Source organism: Sminthopsis crassicaudata, chromosome 1 (genome assembly GCF_048593235.1).
Source record: "Sminthopsis crassicaudata isolate SCR6 chromosome 1, ASM4859323v1, whole genome shotgun sequence".
In the NCBI taxonomy this organism is placed as follows: domain Eukaryota; kingdom Metazoa; phylum Chordata; class Mammalia; order Dasyuromorphia; family Dasyuridae; genus Sminthopsis; species Sminthopsis crassicaudata.
In genome coordinates, this window is record NC_133617.1 from 448,207,648 (window position 1) to 448,230,939 (window position 23,292).

General features: G+C 32.1%; 1 protein-coding gene across 1 annotated transcript in view; it reads left to right on the top strand.

The window, feature by feature from the left end:
* The window catches only part of PTAR1 (protein prenyltransferase alpha subunit repeat containing 1), a 42,132-nt gene extending 29,894 nt beyond the window's left edge, over nt 1-12,238 (top strand). Inside the window, exons 4-7 of the mRNA XM_074280719.1 lie at nt 419-523; nt 2,830-3,043; nt 8,455-8,765; nt 11,460-12,238. Coding sequence (XP_074136820.1) covers nt 419-523; nt 2,830-3,043; nt 8,455-8,765; nt 11,460-11,802 — 973 coding nt within the window. The 3' untranslated portion in view covers nt 11,803-12,238. The remainder of the gene's footprint in view (nt 1-418; nt 524-2,829; nt 3,044-8,454; nt 8,766-11,459) is intronic.
* Nucleotides 12,239-23,292: the final 11,054 nt, after the last annotated feature.

Below are 23,292 nucleotides of genomic sequence, written 5' to 3' on the forward strand. Positions count from 1 at the left end.
GTGCCTCTTTGAACTTAAGTTTTTTCTTGGATAACAATCCCTCACTAGGCTGGTATTTGAAGTCTTTCCTATTAGTAAGACTTGACAGAACTTACTAGCATAAACTTTTAAAACTTTAAATTACCTTTACACCACAGTATGGCCTTGGAGCAGGGCTTTTGTGAACGGAAAAAATTTAAGGTGGGGGAAGAAGAAAAATAAGATAAGAAGAAAGAACTTTGCAAACTGTAGTAAATGTGTGCTATTTTTAAAGGCATAAGAATGTTCTTTTGATCATTGTGATGTTAAGAGGGTTCTAGTATTGTAAATATATATATGTATATATATATTTATTTCACTTTGAGATTGCATTGTAATGCATTACAGTTTTTCAGCTGGAGATTTGCAATAATGATTTTGTTGTTTTGTTTTATTATAGGAAAGAGCTAATCCTGTCTGGCACTTTAAATCCAATTAAGGATTTGCATCTGGGAAAACTGGCCTTAACTAAGTTTCCGAAGAGCCCAGAAACATGGATTCACAGGTCTAACCAAGTTAAAATCCAAATACTTTTATTCTTGCTGTGTAAGAGAAATGGTAGAGACTCAGCTACTATTAGGCTTAGCACTTAGACTATTAAATACATCTGGCTGAAATGTATTTCAAATAAAGTATATAACAAGGATTTGGGCACTGAAAGAAATGCAGCTTTCCCACTGTAGAAGATTTTATTAGGGTTATTGAGACCTATTCAGAAATAGCCATCAGGTTCATTTTTTTCATTAGATAGGTATTCCTAATCTCTTAATCCTGGGAAAAATGATATGCCTTCAGACCACTGACCCTATATTTAACTTGGCCCCCAAAGTCACTACAGGGTATGTTAGCCCTTGTGGAAGTAAAACCTGATAACTTCCCTACAAAGCACTGCATTCCCCGCCTTCAACTTGCTGAAAACCTGAAAAAGAAAGTTTTCTCTGACGTGGAAATGACATTAAAGAAGATTATATTTATATCTACTTTGCCACTATACCCTAAGTAACATAGAGCTTTTCCTTCTGATATGCTGAGCAATCTTGTATATATGTTGTCTTAATAGCATGTAAACATTCTTTAAGCAGGATCTCTTTTACTTTTAATATGTATCCCCAGGTTTTGTCATAGTATTTTATTCATAGAAAACACTTTCTTATTTAGTCTGTCATATACATATGAAGTCCTAGGAACATGTGTCTTCATAATGTTCTACTTCAGGGGTCCATAATATGAATATGATAAGAAGGCTTTAATGTTGAATTTGATAATGAGATTCAAGACCTAAATTCATCTCAATGTAATGATAAAAGAGAATAATGGATTTGGGAGTGAAAGAGCAGACTTGAGAATGCTATAATTGAAGAGATAGGAGTATTTCCAGAATAAAGGCATGCAGCTAGAGGTCACAGAGTCTGCACATTCTTAGGTTTTAGAATCCTGGGCATCTGCATATTTTTCTTGTTTCAGATATCTTATTCCTTTTTACCTCTTGGTCAAGATGTGTCCATAAGAAAATACTTTGGAGGAGACCTATCCTAATTTGTATTGTTACTATTCTATCCCAGTTTTTAATTATATTTTGCAAATTTTATTCATGTAGATATTTATATTCTTTCCTGTTAGAAGTAAAGAGTTACTTAACCTCTCTGGGCCTCTTTTTTCCTCATTGGTAAAAGGAGTAGCTGTTCTAGATTGTGTCTCAATACCCCTTCAAGCTTTAGTTCCTTTGATTCTCTGAAACCAGCGATACATCTAGTATGCATATCTAGTATATACAGTCAGCATATGGTATTTGAATAATAGTGCAAGCATGAAATAATTAATGCCACTGTAACTAAGGTTTATTAGTTTTACTTAACTTCATTTAAAAGGCCATATTTTTAATGCTGGGTAAATATTGACAAATTTCTTGGTTTAAACTTAGCAAAATGTAATTCTTGATTCATTTGTGTACCTAAGGATAGGAAATTTTAGCCTGAAAGAACAGTTCATTTTAGAAAATATTTAAAATATCAACTAATTGGATAAATCTTAACAAGAAGAACTTGTTAACATAGATTTTAAGTAGAAAAGAAAAATCTTTGGGGATAAAATCAAAGGAAAATATTTTAAATCTTCTGAATAATTTAATTAATAATCTACAATTCATTTTCTGATTACTTATATGTAATAAGGTAGGACAGACTAGAAATCGTATTTAACGTGGTCAGTTATGGACTTAGATTTCTCTTCTTTTGAAAATATGTAACAGAATATCCTAAGTAGAAACAAAGGAGTGGATAGTGTGTAACATGTAGAAAAATATAAGCTCTTCCCAATATCTTTCTCCTCCCATTTTCCTAATTGCTTTTAAACACACTCTGAAAAATATTTAGTTTTTATGGGCTTAATGACGTTTTATGAATTCTTGAAAGATACGTACCATTATGTAATACAAACAGTAGTTGGATTTTTATTCATCTGAAAAAGTTTTGAATGCAGGAACAGTAATGAGTTTGTATGTTTGTTGTGCAAACCTTGCTAAGTGCAGATAGACTAATCAGCAAAAGTTTGGTCATCTGGTGATGATTTTTTTTTTTCTCCAGCCATAGCAACTCACAAAAACATTAAAGGCTCAGAGGGAAAGCAGTGTTACTGTTAATGTCATATGTTCTTTAAATATTGAAGTATATATGGTTTAGTTTCTCTTTCTGCTCTCTTGATAAATTAGTATCCAAAAAGTTTTTTTTTTTTTTTTTTTTTCCTACCTCTGTCCCACTCCCAACCTCTGGCTTAATTTCTTCCAAACTTTATTCCCATATACTATTAATCTAGGCGATGGGTACTACAACAAGTAATTCAGGAAAACTCCTTACCAACTTTTGTGAAGAAAGAGAACTTGGCAACATTTCCCACAGAAAGAGTACATCAAATAGTGCAAGAGGAGATAGAGGTCTGTAATGAAGCTGCTGGGAGATACCCAAGTAACTACAATGCCTGGTCTCATCGCATCTGGGTATTGCAACACTTGGCAAAGCTGGATATCAAGGTATGTCATTCATTTTGGCCAGAATGTTTATGCATTATTAAATCTGTCAGCTAGTACTAGCTTTCAAACAGTAGAAGAACTACTGGTCCAGCAACCTTGAGAGAACTGATGCAGCTACTATCTTCCAAGGATTAGTAAAGCGGTGATCTTACAAGGTTCTCCTGTGTTCTTTGGCAGCATAGTTTTTGTCCTAGTAGATGAATGTATTGGTAAAGAAAAGGCAGGTTTAATTGATCTTTTGGTGGGAGAAAGAAATCTTTGTGTGTTCCTTTTTGCTATAAACCTCTATAGAATTAAACATTCTAATACCTTGATGTTTTCTATGTGTGCTTAGCTTATTGTCTACCTTATCTTAAGTGTTTAACTCTACCAATTTTATAATAAAATGTTCCCTACACATTATGACACTATCACATAAAAATGCTTTGTATGCTAAAGTTAGAGGGAACATATACTTCTTTTGAGGAATCTTACATAATTAGAAATGGGAGTAGAAATGAGGGCCAACAAGGCAAAGGCCAAAGTATTCCTATTATGTTTTTTATTCTCCAGATTGGGGCAGGAGGAAAGGGAATAGTGAGGAATGGGGGAGCACTGTGGATGTTTGTTTTGGAAGCCCGGTTTTCTTCCTCTTTCATCTAAACCTCTCCCTGACATATACTCTATGTGAGATTGTATATCTGGATATGTAATTTATCCAGCTGATAAGTGCTATAGCAACTAATGTGGGAAAACTTTTCCCACTTGTGTGAAGAAAAAGAATTGGCAACATTCCCTAGAGAAAGAGTACAGTGAATAATTCAAGAGAAGATGAAGATGTGGGGGGGGGGAGTTTCTGGGTTGTGGAAACTAGAAGGATCTCAGAGACTACCTAATCCAACCCACTCACTTTGGACAGAGGAAATAGGGACCCAAGGAGATTGTGACCTCATGGTTCCACAAGCAGTAAGCATTAGATGTGTTATAGAAATTTGGGAATAAATTAAGCTAACTATTTTGCCCTTTTAATTCTTTTGAATTGTTAGGAAATTTTTCTTGCCATATCTAGGATTTATGGGGCAAAATAAGAAAAGAAACAGTGTATCTACATTGTATGTAAGAGGAAGTGGGTTCCTGACATTTTTAAAAGGTATGTTTTCTCAGCTATTAAGTAGTCTCAGCTTCTTTGATGTGGTGACCTATTGACCTTTCCCAGCTATTATTCGTAATTCCTATATTATTTCATCATTACTAGAATCATAGCTGTCCTTTAATTTTATTTTCAAAGAAGCTTACTGTGCTAGATAATTTGCATAGATCACAACTTTAAGATGTAGTAGCAGTCATGTTCCCATATTTTTGATGTTCTGTAGAATAAGGATCACAGATTTGGGAGCCAGAAGGGACCTTAGCAAGTTCAGGTGTGGAGTGACTAGTCTAAAGTCCCATGCATAAAAATACCAAAGCAGACATTTGAGCCTTTTCATAATGCTCCTTCCAAAAACATCACTAGAGCCATTTAAGTTGTATGATAGGGGAATCATTTTAGGTTACATAATTTCATATAGCAGCATAACAGCATAAATTATTAATAATCATTCATTGGATGATAGATTTAGAACTGGAAAGGATTCAAAGCCTGTCACATAAACTGAGGCATAGAGAAATTAAATGACTAGTTCAGGGTAGGTGAAGTCAAAATGGCAAAGGGAAAGAAAGCAGTATACCTTAGCTCCTTTCTGTCCCTTCTCTACAGTTATCTAGAAATTGCATCAGATAAATGTGGAAATATGTTTAGAAGAATCACAAAATGTTTAACTTATACTGGATTACTTGCTGTCTAGGAGAGGAAGGGAAAAAAAAAGATGGAACACAAGGTTTTGCAAGGGTGGATGATGAAAACTATCTTTGCATGTATTTTGAAAAATAAAAAAAAATTATTATTTAAAAGAAAAATAGTATCAGACTGAATTCTGATTGAGAAAACATAGAAAAAGTTAAGGAATCATTTTTTTAGCCCAAGGCTAACTTAGGGAGACAGAAAAGAAGTCTACAGCATTGGGTGTGGGGCTTGACATAAGCATGCACAGCATGGAGCATTCTACCTCCCTTAGCATTAGCGCTGAGAAAGATTTCAAGGATTCCCTCCACTTTGTGCAGGAACAGGTGCTATCTGATAACTGTTGTCAGCTACCCTGTCTTAGGTCACACAATCATGGTGGAAAGGAATGGTCATGAGCATGGATTCTAACAGTGTATTGAGAAAGAAACAGGCTCTAGAAACAGCTGTGTGCATCTGACCTGAGAGCAGAACAATTTATCTCAAACCTTTGGCCCAAAGTGTAAGGCCTATGGTTCAGTAATAAATACAGGAGTCCCAGACCAAAGAGGATCCAGCACTTTGTTCACTCTGAATTTGTATAACTTTCCAGCAAAGTATTAGTAACTGAGTCCAGCAAGTTCGGCTGAAACTCCCAAGCAAGGATAAGCCAAGAGATACAAACCTGAGTCAAAAATTTGCAGAGCTCAGACCAGGAGAACAATAAGTAGACTTTGACTTGGATCACTCCACTTTGAGAGGACGGGAAGCTTTCAGGGTTCTATCTTGAGCTATGAAAGGAGCCAAAGGATATAGGGACAAAAAATTAAATCAAATATTCCTTCTCCCACTCCACCCCTTCCTCTGAAGTGTGTAGAGTATCATACTAGTGTAAAATTAAGCATTAGGCTGTAAAATGAGCAAAAAAATCATGCTGCTTTTTGTAGTTTTTACCCAAATTCAGTAAGAATTTCTAAAAGAGTTAAATCAAGAGTTTAAAAAAAAAACTAAAAAATATTTTAGAAATCAGTTGAAAATGGGGAGAGAGGACAAGTAAAAAAAGCTGTGAAAAGAAAATTGACAACTTGGAAAAAAAGGTACAAAATTTTCCTGAAGGCTCCATGAAAATTAGAACTGATCAAATGCATGCTATTGATTCCATGAAACATCAAGAATTTTTTTTAAGTGAAAAGACTGAAAAAATTAGAAATATTTCATAATAAATGTAGTTCACACAGCTAATATCTTGAGCACGACTTGAACCCAAGTCTTGTTACCTCCAAGTCCAGCATCCTGTCCTTTACATCATACTTCCTCCATGTTATATTGGGGTCAATTGTAACTTCAGTAGAAAGTAAGCTGCTTGAGATCAGGGCCTCTTTTTTTTTGGGGGGGGGTAGAATTCTGTCTTTATGTCTTTCAATCTTAGCACAGTGCCTTGCAAATTGTAGACACTTGACACATTCCTGTTAACTTTGAATGAATAAATTCCAAAAAAACAGAATAGTTTTTCATATTCTTGACCCACTACTAGAGTGGCTAGTTTTATTTTTAAAAACACTAAAAATAGGTGCTAATAATAAACTGCATGATCTGTCTATATTTTTAGATATCTTCTAAAACCAAAGCTAGAAAATAAAAATTCTAGGAGAATAAAGCATTTTTTATATATTAGAAATTTTACTAGCTGGTCTCTAGTAAAAACATTTTTTTAAGATACATATATTTATACATATTAAGATAAAGTATATTTACATGTTGAAGTAAAAAATTCAGTTTATAGTATTGCCTTCTTCCAACTTCTCACTGTAGTGTAGAAGTGACCCTCCATTCCTAATAATAACCATGCAAGTATAGTGTGAGCCCTGACAAGTGCAACCAATCTGCAATTTCAAGTATGAATCTAACAGTATGTCTTTTGTCTGAGGACTGGGCTTAGTTTGAAGACTCATGACGAAAGGATTAGCTATGAAGTGATGAATTCTTTTGGCCATAACAACTAATTAGTGTGATAGAGTTGCCATCTGTGTTGGTAGAAGTATACTTATACCCGCAAAGTATATTCTTAACATTCATCTTTTTCAAAGAGAAATATTGTCCACGTTGTGCCTTAAGCCCTTACTTTCCATCTTTTCCCTGTCTTTCTTCAGTTTTTTCCCCTGACTTTCTTCATTTTCTTCCTTTATAAAAGAAAGTGTTTGTCTGACTTTATAAAAGCTTTTCCATTCTTATCTATGCCTTGAAATGATTGAAGATTCTTCTTTAGCACATGCCCATGCACTCATGGAAGAATAAATAATGTAATAGACACTTCTGTTTTCAGTCTGAGAAAGCCTATTAAATTGAAATTGTCACAAACCTTTTTATTTTCATTTGCTAGTTGTTTTGGAGGAGAAAATACTAATAAAGATTTCATATTTTTCCACCTCATTTAAACGTATTCCAGGAAATTATTATCTAAGAATTTTTCTTATTGAATAAATTTCTTTAACACAAAAATATTCAACTTAAATAACCAGGCAAAGCTAATAGGTTACAGCAAAACTGTCCTTTGAATTAGTTATTCCACAAATATATGATTTTTAAAATGACTTTCTTTAGGAGAAAGTTGTTTTTTTTTTTTTTTTTTTGTTTACTTAATTTTAGCAAGTTGATTGATTGCAGGAATGGTCTTACTTTCCAATGTCCATCTATGGCATGAAGATAATAATTCCTCTATAGAAGGAAGCATTTTTAAAAAAACCTATATCATGTTTACTCCAGGTAAAACTATACTCTGAATTCCTATGGGTTTTTTTTTTTCTTCTCTGTACTAGTCATTTGGCTCTTACTAATGTTTTTGTGTCATTTGTTAACTGTTCATTTGTTTATGTCTTATCTCTTTCAGGGCAGGGTCCATGTCTTACATGTACATACTGTTTCCCACAGCTCTTATCTCAGTTTTATATTCATAGTGTAGATACTCAGTGGATTTTTTTTTTTTTTTTTTTTATGCCCATATGTAGATAAATGCCTGAGAAATTGTTGGGAAAACCTTAGAAGTTTTTATTTTGTCACTTCTAAATTTTTCCCCATCTTCAATATAATTGGGAGCCATAGTTCTCATTATTATTTGTACTATGGCTCAGGTAGTCTACCTCTTAATATATACTCACATACATGAAAGACCTCTCTTCGAATTATTGTTTTTATTTACCTTAATAAGAGTGAAATTATGTAAAGTGCTTCCTTTTTTAAAAGTGATCATTTTTCTTTTTATATATTGAGAAAACTGGGAGACTTTAATAATTGGTTAAATTTTTAAATAATTCTAAGTTTTGTTAAATTTCTAAGATCTATTTAAAACTCAATATTTATATATGTTTTACCAAGTCTTGGGCAAATTTAAAATAAATTTTTCTTTTCTTTGGGAGTGCTATTTTAAGCAGTATTAGTTAAACTCCTGGGAGGTGATAAATAGAATGATAAAATGAATTTTTTTTTAATATACCTTTTATTTATAGAGAAATTCGGTAGTCTTATTGGTGAAGAGAAAATCAATCATAAATAAAAAGGAAAATACGTAGAAACTTGTTCTTACTTGTTTTTCTTTATTCTTTTATCACTCCCTAAGATTCTTCTTGATGAACTGTCTTCCACCAAACATTGGGCATCCATGCATGTTTCTGATCACAGTGGATTTCACTACCGCCAGTTCTTGTTAAAGTCTTTGATAAGCCAAACTGGGATTGACTGTGCTATATTGGAACAGAGCCCTTTAGTAAGTAAGCAAATCCCAGATCTTCTAAAAGATGATGATGAAGAAGAAACGGCAGCAGAGCACCACAGAGTAGTGGATCTTTCCCGTCTTCTAGAGGAAGAAGTAGAACTCAGCACAGATCTCATTGATAATTACCCAGGACATGAAACACTCTGGTGTCATAGGTAAGAGAAAAGCCTGAAGCTCCAGGACTGCTCCTTTGGAACAGCAGAGTGAGCCTGCACCCAGTAGTAGTCTTATGTTAACTGTTAAAAGAGTTCACCTGTATTTGGGGTAGATGTTGCAACTGAGCTTTTGGCTTAACTGAGAACTGCCAGATATATTCCTATGGAGAATTTTAAAAGCCCCAAGGGTAGCCAGGTGATAGTTAGTACTTTTGTTAGTGTTCACAAGATTCTGCTAATCTTTGCCTGTGTTTTTTTTTAGAGGTTTTTATAATATTTAGTATCAATTTTTAAAAAAAAATTCATTTTTCTTGAGTTACATGCAAAACCCATTTTTTAAACACTCATTGTTTTTTGTTTTAGTTTTGAATTCCAAATTCTATCCTTCCTTTCTTCCTTTCCCCACTCCCTGAAAACAGTCTGATATAGGTTATATATGTACAGTTATATAAAATATAGCCATATGTCATTTTGTTCTATAATGATTTTTACCAAATAGAATTTGTGAGTAATTTGTTTTATCAGTTCAATTCACCATGCATTAATAATTATCTGCTTCGGACCACACACTAAGATAAAATACAGAATCTATGCCATCAAGAATTCACATCTTCTGTAGCTCCTCAGATTTTATGCCCATAAACTAAATTACCTTATCTGCTTTTCTTGGAAGTTTGTTTGCTTTTTTTTTTTTTTTTTTAATTACTAGCACTTAGCATAATAGGCACTTAATATTTATTAAATGAATTTTCAGAAGAGGAAATAACTTGCTAATAATCCCAGATAATAATAGCTAATATATGTAACATTCAAGAGTTTGCAAAGCATTTTTATGTATTATCTCTTTTGTCTTTGTGTATTTCAGATCTGACTTAGTGTAAACTTTGTATAAGAGAACATTTCCTTTTGAAATAGATTATGCACTATGGTTGAACTACATCCCTCAGAATTCTGTATCTCACATGACTTTCTCATTCTCTCTCAATGGGAAGAGTATTTTGTCATTATAAACAATAAGGGTACATTAGCCCTCATAATTGTTTTGTGTGTGCTTTAACTTTATCTTCATGATGATTTCCTGTCAATAGAATGTAAGTGCTTCTGTGGCAGAGACTTTTTATTTTTTCACCCATAGCACCTTGTAAAGATGGTAATCAGCAAAGCTGACTCTATTTGAATAACTTCCTCAGGCAGTAAGATAAATTAAAACAATTTTTATTTATGTTTTAAAATTATTGAAAGTAAATAATACTTTTAAAAATAGCAGTCAGAAACCTTCCAAATCATAGACAGGTCTTTTGTCCTTTAAACTCCCTTTCCTTTAAAGTTTATATTTAACATGAGAAGATATATTACATAGTAGGTTAAATAATGTATTACACTTCCAAGAAAATCCTATTCCACTGCTATATCTTGACATGGAGATATGGTTACATCAACAGTGTTCATGCTGTGATACATTCTACTTAAACTTTCTGAAGACTTTTTGAGATGCATTAGAAAGATAAATGAAATAAACTCTAAAGGTCTTAGAATAATTGCAGTAGAAATTGATGGTTATGGAAGGGCATATGATTTTCTGCCATAAATGTGTTTTTAAGAAGTTTAGCTTAATTTGAAATAACTCTTGGATTATTTTGTTATTTTAAAAAATACTCCAGTCGATCATTTTTTTCTAAAGCAAATAACATTCTTATGTGAATCATTATAGTGATATATAGCTTCAGGATTTGTTTTGGAGGCTTGGAGGTCAAGGGAGGGCTTTTTTTTTTTTTAAACATATGATGTATGTTTGGTATTCAGTGTTATCACGTGAGAAGAGATGGCCATAAGTATTTTTGTAGTATAAACTTTAAGAGATGTGGAAGGGACTGCATCCATTTAACTTGTTTGTTGTTTTTTTTTTTTTTCCCCCAACACCCACCTACTAATTCATTTATTGATGTCACCAAAAATAATCTATCACTTGAAGGGGAACCTTCTGATGATAAACTTCTCTAAACTTTATGAGGCTGGCACTCAAATAACAGATATGCACAGCTCGTCATACCTGGACTTAAAGCTTTCTTTAAAATTTGTATTTCTCAAGCATAGCAGACAAAACTCTAAGGTTGAATTAGTGATTAGATTCAGGGAAAATGTTCATATAATTTCTGGATTATAAGGCAAACTCAATAATTGTACTTTAAAAGTTGTACTTCTGAAGGAAGATCTTGGTAGGTCATGATTTAAGCTCAAAGGGGAAGTGTTTTAATTCCTCTGATTCCTGAATTTTTGATTTTTAGTCATGCTGTTTAGATTGATTTTTTTTTAATGCTTCATGGAACAACATTTTAGCCGAAATCATTGTCCTTTGTTTAAATATGGCACTCTGATTTTCATTTTGTAACAAATCTAAATTGTCATCATCTGTTTCATAATTTTATAATCTTCCCTCTCCTCCCCCCCCAGCAAAGAAAATACTGTAAGGGTTATTTAAGGGCTACAAGACTGTACAGTGTTACACAGTTCTCAGGCATCATATTCTTCCCCACAAATAAAAATCTGTTGCAAAGGAATTAGCATATTGATATGAACTTGGATTCTCTGTTTGAAAGCATCATCTTGATGCTTTTTTCGATATTGCCTGACCTGACTTTGACTATATATTTTTTTTTTTTTCTTTTCAATTCTTTGGCCTCTTCTTTTACAAAGGCGGCATGTGTTCTATCTTCAGCACCATTTAAACAATAAGCTTCCTCACAACTTGATGCGACTATCACCTGTGGACAGCAGTGGTGGGACTTTAAATGACTTACATCTCAGCCCAGCAGTTTCTCATATGACTCAAGCCATGGATGTGGATGGCTTAAATGACTCTAACAAGCAAGGTTATTCCCAAGAAACTAAGCGATTAAAACGGACACCAGCTCAGGACTTCCTTGGCATAGAAATGGAACACAGGTTTATTGAACAAATTTTGTCCACCTGCCGAAATGTAGAGCAAGCCAGATTTGCTAATGCTTATAGGAAATGGCTGGTTACTTTGAGTCAGTGAAAGAGATAAAGATCTTGCAAGGTTTTACTTTTGGTAAAATTTATTTTCTTTTTTTTTTTCCTACATGGTTGCACATACTGGTATTGGTTCCTCACCCTTTGTGATCAGTTTTAAGGTTTGTTGGAAGACTCTTACATCATTTAGGAATGGGCTATTCTTTTTGTGAAAAAAACAAAAACATTTTCCTAGTGAATAATGAGATTAAAATTTTGAGAGAAAAAATGTATAGCCTTTGCATTTCTACTTTGGGCATATTCTATTGTAGTGATTTTTTTTTCTCTTTTTCTTTTCTTTTTTTTTGTTGGGAAGTTTATTTATTAACCTGGAATTATTAAAGAAAAGCCTTTAAAACATAATAATTTCTAATGATTAACAGTTTTTGGTTTGGGAAACAAATATTGATATGTGAAAATAAAAACAAATTCTGACTCTAATGTACTCTACTTGTAGACTAAACTAACTGAAATCAGTAGAGTTGGGTTTTAAGCATAAGACCCTCTTCAGAGACAACCAGTTTATCAAAGGATTATTACTTTCATACTCTGACTTTAAGAGTTTTATTACTATAGTAGTAGAAAATTATTTTTATTATTCATTCTGATTATTTTTCCTTTTAATTGGCATAGGCTACAAACACTCAACTTAAAACCTATGTAATTAGGTCTTTCTACCAAGTTAAGTTTTTATTTTTTGTTGTATTCAATTCTTACTATCTTTCTTCATAGATTTGTTGGCTTGGGAAATCAGATTAATTAAACAGGGAAATTTAGGGGGGCTAGATGGTACAGTGGATAGAGCACCAGCCCTGAAGTCAGGAGGACCTGAGTTCAAATGCAGCCTCAAACACTTAATACTTCCTAGCTGTGTGACCCTGGGAAAGTCACTTAACCCCAATTCCCTCAGCAAAAACAGGGAAATCTGTAAAAAGTTCACCTTTAATTTATTTTTATTGCTTTACCAAATCAACAAACCATTATTTTACTTTTGAAAATTCTAATGAGGTAAATATTAAAGATTTTGGGAAAAATAAATGTAGGGGCATTTTTAAAAATGAGTTAAAACATTTACTTATATCCATTGTCAAAGACTCTATTTATAAATATTTTAAAACCAAGGATTCAGTCCAAAGGATATCTTTCTTGCTTTTTTTGAACTTCAAGGGTTGAAAATAGTAGAGGGAAATACTATTCTCCCTATGTTTTATTTTGCTAATTTTAAGTGTCCATCTATAACTCATTTTTTTCTCCCTCTTCATTATTTGTCCCTTCTTGTTATATCCCTTTGTTATTTCTTATCTTTTACTCTTTATTGTTTATATATTGTTTTCCTTTCTGTATACCTTCACAAAAAGTACCCCACCTTTCTTTCTTATCTCACAGAAAAAGAACCAGGAAGGAAAAAAAAAAAATATATATATATATATATATATATATATATATATATATATATATACACACACATACATACATATAATCAGTTCTAATATAAGATCAGTTCTATTAGTACCAAATTGACAGAAGTTGCTGACCAAGATGAGAATACTTTCAAACCCCTGGCTCTTGGGAAGGGATGTGAGCAGTAGAACAAGAAATGCAACCTTACCCTACCTCCTATGTTTCCAAGTTTCACTTTCTCATTGTGGGGAGAAAAGAATCCAGGAAAAAGATAGATTCCTGTTATTTCACTCTTATGAAAATCTCAGATTAACTTTAAGGCAGTATAGGATAGTGGAAAAAGTCTGGATTTTGAATTTAAGATCATAAGTTCCCATCTCTTATGACTTACTACCTGGTAACTTTGGGCAAGTCACTTTAGCTCTTGGACCTCAGTTTTTGTTTTTTGTTCCAACTATAAAGCCTGTGATCTTGTAATTGAAATAAGTTTCTTTTCAGGGGTTATGACATTTACTTTTTATTTTGGCATCATAGCTCTGTTTAGTGACAATCAGACAGTGAGCCTTAACAGGGTCCCAGGAAATATTGGCCAGCCTGGCCTTAGTAAACCTAGAGACCTTAAATGTGTGACCACTTATTGTTGGGCTTCTTTCTTGGGGCAAAAAGTGGCTGTTTTTCAGACCTTTCAATGTTTATCCTTATTTCTTTGAATGTAGTCCTATGCCCTAATACACAAAGCCCTTTTCAGCAGAAGTTCCTGAATCTTAATACCTCAGGGTCTAGACCTGTATGATTAATCATAGCTTCGGATTCTTTCTTAGTGGTTACATAGTGGAGAAGATATAGCAGGTCCAATCCATCCTGCTAGTGTACATAGCCAACTATTGCCTCCATATAGTATTAATTTCAGTTTATTTTCTAAGCTTAATTTTGAATGTCCTCAATAATAGATTTCTTGCATTTTCATGATTTTTCTATTTGACAAAAATTATTGGAATTTTTCAGTAGAAAACTGAAACTTTTTTGGTCTAGTTTTTCCACCCTTAACAATGTTTTATAAATTCAAAATTTTCTTATATCTTCTCTAGAACAACTTTCATTTTAGTATGGATAGCCTTCGGGTATTTCAAGGCTCTGTGTTATCCCTAATTGAAATAATTCCATTCTTAAATCTGCATTGTTCTCCTGTCTTCTTAGCAAGTTTAGAGCAATGAGTGATTATTGATGAAAAGGAGGAAGTGCTTGGTGTCAGAAATTTCTGTGCTAATTTTTTTCTATAATCAGCATGTGTTATGCTCACTTAAAAAAAAGTAAGGAAACATGTAAGCCCAAGGGGTTCCCCTGCCAAAAAACCCCAACAATTTTATTGTAAATGGCATTGATTCTTACAAACGCTCGCTAGTAGTATAGTACAAATAATTCTTGAACAGGAGACAGTAATAGAGAAATAGAAATAAGTAAGGTCCTTTGTGGTAGAAGGATGTATATTAAAATAGGCCCTTTTTTCTATAAAAGTAAAGGGGTGGGAGGTCAATAAGCAAAGTGGCTATTTTCTATATAAAAAACGCCACCCCATCCTCATGGAAAAAAATGCAGCCAAGTAGCACCCACAGTCAAAATTTCAGAATGACCCTAAATGAAATTAAATTAGCCTTGTAAATCTTAGAGGGTTTTTTTCCCTCTGAAGGTTTTCTGTTTTTCAGAAGCATTATTTACAAATTATACTTTGTGATTTGCTCATGAAATACTGAGTATAAGAAATGGTGACTGGACTTTTATGATTTCATTGATCCAGGGAACTAACCCAGTAGGTTGAGGAAATACCCTCTTCCAATTCAAGTTCAACTTACAACTTTAGATAGTTACCTAGAGCATTGAGAATTTAAGTGATTTGCCAACAATCACACACGGCCAGTATATGACTGAGGCAAGACATACATTCTGGTCTAACTGGTTTTGAGGTCAGTTCTCTACCTACTACCACTTTGCCTCTCAAAGATGATAATAAAATGATTAATTCCAGCAATATATATGTATGTGTGTATATATGTGTGTAAATCTACATATTTGAAAAGTATCTTTCACAACTGGAAGTTTTTATTTAGGTTCTGGTTTAACATCCATTTGGGAGAGGTGATATGAACATTGGTTAAGTATTCTTCTAGGCATAATTGTTAAAAAGTGCCTGAAAGTTCTAAAGCCAATTTTACTACATTGAGATCACTCCTTTGACTATTTTAATGTGTGAGAATCAGTTCTTAAGAGGGCAATATTTTTGTACCTGTGAGATTTACCTGTTTGTTGAGATATATATAGGATATATCTGTTTGCTTTTTTTCTCAATTTGTGAACAACAAAATCTATTCAAATATTTCTTAAACTCACTATTGTGTCATTAGAGAACTAATCTAGACTTTAAAAGTCTTCTTTTCTCATTCCTTGCTTTGGAAATTTAATTTAAGGTTCCATGAAGTTATAATCAGAAAAAGAAAAAATAAAATAACTGACATGGATTGTTGCCTTAGAGTTATAAAATGAGGATTTTTTTTCATATTGCTCTATTCCAAAATTCATTAATATGTAAGAAATGGCAGCTTTTCTACAGTAGCTTTTTGTGTGTGCTTCTCAAAGAAGTGCCCATGTAGCATGTTTGGAGTATTCCTCGAGTTCAGGTCATGTGATATGTTTAGGTCACTTCCAGTTGACCAGAAATATACACACATATATACTTATGTGTATACCATTTACATATATACAAATACATACATGCTTTTGATTTATTTTTAAGATATATTGTGACTCAAGAAAAATAATTTCTAATTCCCATCTTTTTTTTCCCCCACCCAGTAATGTATGTGATCATTAGATGCTAAACTTTTTGGAAACTGTGCCTCAGTTTCCTTATTTTCCAGAGGAAATTGGTAAAGTTGTACCAAGACAAGTATAATCATTTATGTGATCTTTTCCCCAAAAAGATATTTCAAATCAACTGTGTTAACATGTTGTCCTTAAATAAAAAAAAAATTCCAAGAAGCAAATTTTGCAAGAGATTAAAATAATTTTTGATAGTTGCATCTTTTTATTTTTATATGAGATTCTCAGATGAATTTACTTTACACCTATTAGCACCTTAGAGTGCCTCATCCCCAATGTACAATGTGCTCTAGAGTCCTATTTTATGGAGGAGGGAGTTGAGCTATAGAAATCAATGGAAAAACTTAGTCAACATGTAAGTTGTAAAAAAGAAAGCCATAATCAGACCTATGGAAAGATATAGTAAAAGAACCCTAAATTTCAAATTCATCTGTTAGTTTTACTAGTTTTTTACTACCTGTGTGACTTGGGCAAGTCACTTAACTTCTGGGCCTCATTTTTCTTACCTTTTTAAATAAAAGACATGAATTAAATGATTGACTCTTAAATTGCTTCTTTCTTTACAGCCTATCAGTTCTCCTTTGTTTTTTAGGATTTAAAACATAACTTTTTACATAAAACCTATAATTTTGTTTATCAGAATGCCTTTGAAGCAGGACTGTAATTATTTAAATCTAATTTTAGAGGCTGAAGCCAATAATAATTTGAAGAATACTGACAGCTAAAGTGTCCAAGGAGGAAAGATATAAACTGCTAGATAATAATAATTCTTGATTTCAGTAGACTTTTTTAGTGAAGGATTGTCATTTCTTATATTATAGATTGTTGACTTGGACAGAGAGGATGTTTTATGTATGTAGTAATTAAGGTTTCTAAGCCCTTTACCTAGAATTGGTTATTATTTCCTTACAACCAATTTCCCCCCCTGTTTGAGGTAATCCACTTAAACAACTATCTATGTATTTTTAAGGGTTACCATGCAACCTTTTTACAAAAGGAGATTGATATTGTGTTCTAAAAGAAAGAACAGCATTATTTTAAGTTAATCCGTGCTGTGTTGGTTTATTCAGAGCCTTAGTGCAGTCAGAATTTTCAGGCTTTTGACACAAAACAACTGAAAAATATGATAAAATTATACAAAAGAGAAAAATTTTAAATGTGAATGTTATAGAGGTACAAGTAGTAAAAGAAAAAATAATTTTAAGTAATACTTTGTGGCTTAATAACACTTTTCTTACCTAAGATCCAAAAGTGCTTTATAGAGAAGTGTTAGAGCCATCAACATACAGTGTGTTTTGTAGGCTAGGCAAACAGTGAACAAATTGTGATTCTGGGAGATTAGTCCTTTGAGCTTGCTTCTCATACCAACCTTTGGTACTATTAATTAAGCAGGCTCAGGCTTACTTCCTTCTTAGCACTATCAGAAACCAAACTCTTTACTCAGAAACATAAATTATAATAATGAGGTAGCATAGTCTACTCAAGAAATCCTGTGCTTCCAAGAATATTAAGTGTAGACAGTTTATGCTTCCCAAATAGTAGTCTAGTCAGTGATGCTAGCCCTGACATTTCTTTTATTAATATGTAATTACTTCTCAGGGTATAGGATTCTTAGTAAATTTAGGGTAAGTTTTTTTATAGTTAGTGGCAAAAAACAAAAAAGAAGAAGCATAATTGCCTAGTATTACTAGCTCTCAACATTTTTAGACTAGATAGTATTTTATTATATAAATCACTAGCTAATATAGGAGCTGGTAACCTGTTTTGAGACTGCCTTGTTGCACATCAGTGCTGCTCCCATCTCCATAGTACATACTGTGAGCATATTTTGCTATATCATTTATGAAAATTATTTCTATATTTCCATCTTTTCTATGTTTCAGGAAAAGCAGGAGAGAATGTATCTGTTTTGTACTATCAGTTGCTATAGAATTAGCTTTGAAAATTTGACAAGAATGAACACTAGAGGTACACAGAATTAACAAATGTTTTGCCTCATAAAATTGTCTAGACAATGTTTTTGTCCATGCCATATTGTAATTCACTAGGAAGAACTAAATTACTAAATTGAGTATTCTGTTATTTGGTTCTTCAGGTATATAAGAATTGGAAGAAATATTTTATGCAAGAGAGTTTTGATAGAACATTATTATAGAGAAGCAAATTATCTCTTGGAGTGGGGAAGACTGTTGTAAATGAACTTTGTGATTCTCCAACTGCATAAACATAAGTAAAATTTGTATTATTCTGCTCCATGGAATATAAATATAAAATGAAATGAAACTTGGAATTTAGATTTATTTGATGGGTTTCCAAAAGCATTTTGTTTTACATTCTCATACCCAAATTTTGACAAAACCTTTCTTTATGCAGTGTTGCTACATACAAACTTTCTGATTTTAAAACCTGGGATGAAAGGTTGACCCAGCTCACATGTGCCTGAATTAATCAGAAAGTTGTGTCAGCTTTCTAACTCTGCTTTAGACATTATTCCTCTTCAGGGGAATGGGTAACCAGGATACTCTGGAACTTTTCATAACTACCATTAGAGTCAGCCTTAATATGGGGCATGGCAATCACTTTCTCTAAATACTATGCAGTATTGTGCATAAATGTTTACTTTTTACATTATATAAAGTAATTTTTATCAGATAAAATTTTTTCATATCTTGAAAAAGACAAATGAACATATGTACAATTTTAAATCATTATTATGCACATTCATATTTATTAAGTATTCAATTATTTCCCTCAGATCTAATTATATTGCATTTGGTACAGATGTCTTCTCATTTAGTAAAACATCAAGTGCAGGCAAAATGCAAATGCACAAAATTGATGTTCAATATAATACTTATTGGCAAAATCACTGTGTCAATTAAACTGACAATAAACTGTAAATAATGAAGGTTAATGTTTTCCCCCATTCTTTGAATAGAGTTTAGTAAAATCATTTTACATTTTGACATTTTAAAGTTATATTAAGATGAATTATTTTGACTTTGTTGTTTTAATTTTAAAGTGTACTCAATAATAATATTTACTTAAAATATGGTCAAAGAAATAGAAATTGAAAAAAATTAAGTTATATTGTCCAGCACATAATTTTCATTAGATTTATCACTGTTTTTGTGAGAACTATTGTAATTTTAAAAGCTAATAAGATTATATTTTGATGTCAGGTATTTTTTAGTTTAAGTGCCATCTATTTCCTCCTAAATTGTTGTGGCTTCCCAATATATATTTCTTAATGTATTACATAAATATTTATCTATTTCTGTAATGGTTTTTAGGTTGTGAATACCCTTCACAGATAATAAAAATGGAGGTGCCAAGAACCTGAAAATTTATGAATAAGATTGAGAATTACAAACTTTTCAGAAGATTTTTAGACAATTTCCCTAGGTTTCTAATAAATAGGCAAAAGCAATATAAAAGATGGCAGTTGATTGTGTGTCATGGCTATAATTCAGGTTTCCTTTTTTTGTTGTTTTTTGTTTTGTTTTTTAATTCAGGTTTTCTAAGCAACAAAATCATTATAAGTTGTTTATGTGTGTACTGTCATCTAAAAGAGAATAAAATATTCAAGTTTAAGATTAATCCTTTTGAGTTGATGAACTAAAAATTACAAAATTGTTACATTGTAACATATACTTGAATTGTATTCTTCTTTTAGGAGAGAGGAAAAGAAAGACAAATGATTGCTCCTAATATTAACAAAAGAGAAAATCAATTAAGACACTAAAATAAATAAATAAATGCATCTTTTCAGGTGACATAGTCACCTGGAATTTGGAACCTTCTTAATGTTAATATTTCTCACAAATGTTTATGTTATTAGAATTTACTACCCTTGTTAATTATATACTGCCTGAAGAGCATCCAGATGTATAAAGTTGAGTAAATTGAAGTACAAGTTTGAGATTGTTTTAATTTATTGGTACAAGGTGTAATCTTGGGCCTTAAAGATAAGCTTGACTAATTTTTCTTATTGAATGATATCAAGTTCATTTGCTGCACTAATATTTTCTTAAATTTCATTGTTGATTTTCCCTCATTAAAAAAACTGCACAATTTTTTTTTGTTATTCATCTCAAAAGTTATTTTAGTAACTAGCAATTTCAAATTATGTAGATGGTAATTCACTCATGTTATAGACATCATAATAAGATAAAAACAAATTGAATGTTAAAGGTCTGTGTTATCTATATTTCACATAATCCCCAAACCCTAACAACTGAGGCTAAATTCCAAGGCTAATGTAATAATTTTTGTTTATAGTGTATTGGTCATGATAATTTTTTTAATATTGAGAGAAATTAATGATGGAGGCAAACTTAAAATATTTTTTCATTTTTCCTTCAGTTCCATCCTTTTACCATATACATTTTAGAGCAACTGGCCAGATTTTGCCAAGCTTTATTTTATAAAGAAAATGAAATTCCATGCCATGTGAAATGTTATGATACTCTGATATCTGATTAGACTAATTGACCCTAAATTATATACACTAAATTTCCATAAATAATAATGTTGCATGTTAATTATATATGTATACATATTTTATTTTCCTTTCATCCTAATAATATAATAATATGTATTAACAATCAGTCTTAGAGTTCTAATCTTCCTATTCAATTGTCTTCCAGTACTTAATGGTACAATTTCAGTGATTATGAGTGTCAGAAACTTTAAATGGGCTTTTTCTTTTCCATTTAACTTGGTTTTACACATTTTAGCAACAAAGTATACTAAGCACAGCCATAAATTATTGTATTTCTGTAAAAAATGGAAAATAATGTATCTTTTTTCTTTGCTAAATGTTGTCAGTTTTAAAAATAAACTTTTCATCTCCTAAAATGTTATGCAGTTGGTGTGTATTTTTTACATTGATATTAGTTTATTGCCCACTTTAATTGCAGCTTGTAGAAGAAAATAGTTTTCATAGTCATACCAGTAATTTATTATATACAGCATGGGAGGAATAAAAGAAAATGTCAGTTCACCCAAGACTTGCCTGAAATAGTTCATAGATGCAGTCTTTAGACAAAATCACAAGACTTTTAAAAAATATATTATCTACATAAATAGATTTATATACCAACTACTGGGGTAGTGAAAGGTCATTTTTCAAACAGTCATAGTGAAAAATATCATGGCAGAGATAAAGGTAGGTCCAGGTTTCCGTCCCAATGTTTTCTAATCTTTTTTTTTTTTCCTAAATCCTGAGTTGTATTACAATATACAGTGCTATCTAAATGAGTCAATAGAATGATAAGTAAGCCACCGAATATTGTGCTCCTATTATGATGCTAGGCATTAGGGATGCAAAAAAAGAAATTATTTAACAGGGAAAATAGGTAACATGTAAACTATTTGGATTTTTAATCTTCCTAATGGTTGGTATTTTCTTGATTATAAAATCATTTTTAAAATAATATCCCATCATTTGTTAGTGTCTATTTTACATTAGAAACAGTTTATTCTGAATTATATTAAAGTACCATGGCTGATATTTTAAGCTAGGGTGATCTTGTTTACCACATCTGAAGAACTAAGGAATAAAAATTGCTGAGTGAAAATGGTCTTTCACTTTGGAAGAGGAAAGCAGAAAGGGGTTTCACAGCATTAATAATTTGCATGTACAATTGATATTAGCAAAGTGCTTCTCTGGGAAATTATTTCGCCTAATAGGATGCTGCTTGAAATAAAAGACAAACAATGATATTAGATGCAGAATGGTGGTACTAACAAGTCACACTTATTAAATTAATATGACATGTACATAGGTCTTCATTTTTACAGAGTGTTACATTTGACTTACGTTAGAAGCTGAAACAAGTAATTTTTTACATGTCCTTATTAACTAGGGGAAAAATGTTTTAAAAATATAAGACCCATTCTTAATGGCTATTAGGACATAAAAATTACAGTGTTAACTATTCTTATTTAAAATAAGAAATTTCTAGTTTTTGATTTTGGGAAATTAATAATTGCTGTTTAATATTGCACAGCAGTGTAGTCACTATACTATGTAGTGTGGTGGGGAACTTTTTTTTTTTACTGGAGAAGAGACAGAAATCTAGATATGAGGGACACATTTATCAATGATATCTTTGATGAGTTCAGAATTATCCCGGCCATTTGCCTTCCCTTTCCAATGATTGGAATTGCCTATTGGCCCAGCGAAGTTACATCATTTGCTTTCTATAGATCAGAAAGTTACAGAAAGCATATGGTAAATATTGGAAAGGAAATGGATATTAAAATTGGCGAAAGAATTTAGCTTTATGAGGACAAACGTAGGGAATCCTTGGGTTGTTTTTCTCTTTTCTTGCACATTGATCCCTGACTTACCAGAAATTTTGTCATACTTCTTTGAAGGGAACCCTAAAGAATCAAGGAGTAAGTGTTGTTGCCCACATTTTATAGATGATGTTTCTACCCTTGTGACGTCCTTTCCAGTGATGATGTCTTTTCAGCCTGTATAATTCAGGCTTAATTTAATAGTTAATTTGGTAAGCTTTAGGATACTCGACTGCATCCAACCTGTAATTTAATGATATCTTGTTCATAAAGTGAGTTTTGAAATGAAAGTTTACCTAACATTTTCACTTAAAATAAAAAACTGAAACAATCATCTTGATTTCTGTAGAAAGGTAGTTTTCAACTTGTAACTTTAGTCTAAACAAAAAAGTGCTTAAAGAAGCAAAGCAGCTCAAGCCATCATTTGTAATCTCTTCACCTTGCTGGTTGTATACCTGGGAAACTGGCTTAATTTCCATACATCTCAATTTTCTCCTTTGTGAAATAAAAGTTATACTACTTGTACAATTTTAATGTGTCTGTGAGAAAACACTTTGTAACTTCCAAGGCATTAAACAAATGTGAGATAATATTAGAAGGCATTGTTTGACTAGAGATTTGGGGTGAAAGGATAAGAAAGATTTGACTGTATAACCTTTGCTGGTAGGCCTGTCTTTGCATTAGGAATTGTAGGAAGTGGGTGTAGTTAAGTGAAAGATATGGTTGTTGATTGTCAAGAGAATGAGATGAGAACTTTTTCAGAACCATGGGACATGTTCCAAATTTTATCTAGTAGAACTGATGATAGAATAAAGATAGAATAAAGGTTTCAAGAACTAGATGTGCATTTAGAAAAAGAAGAGATTGGAAGGCTAAATTATATAGAGCAGGGTTTGTTTATATAGATAAGAGCAGG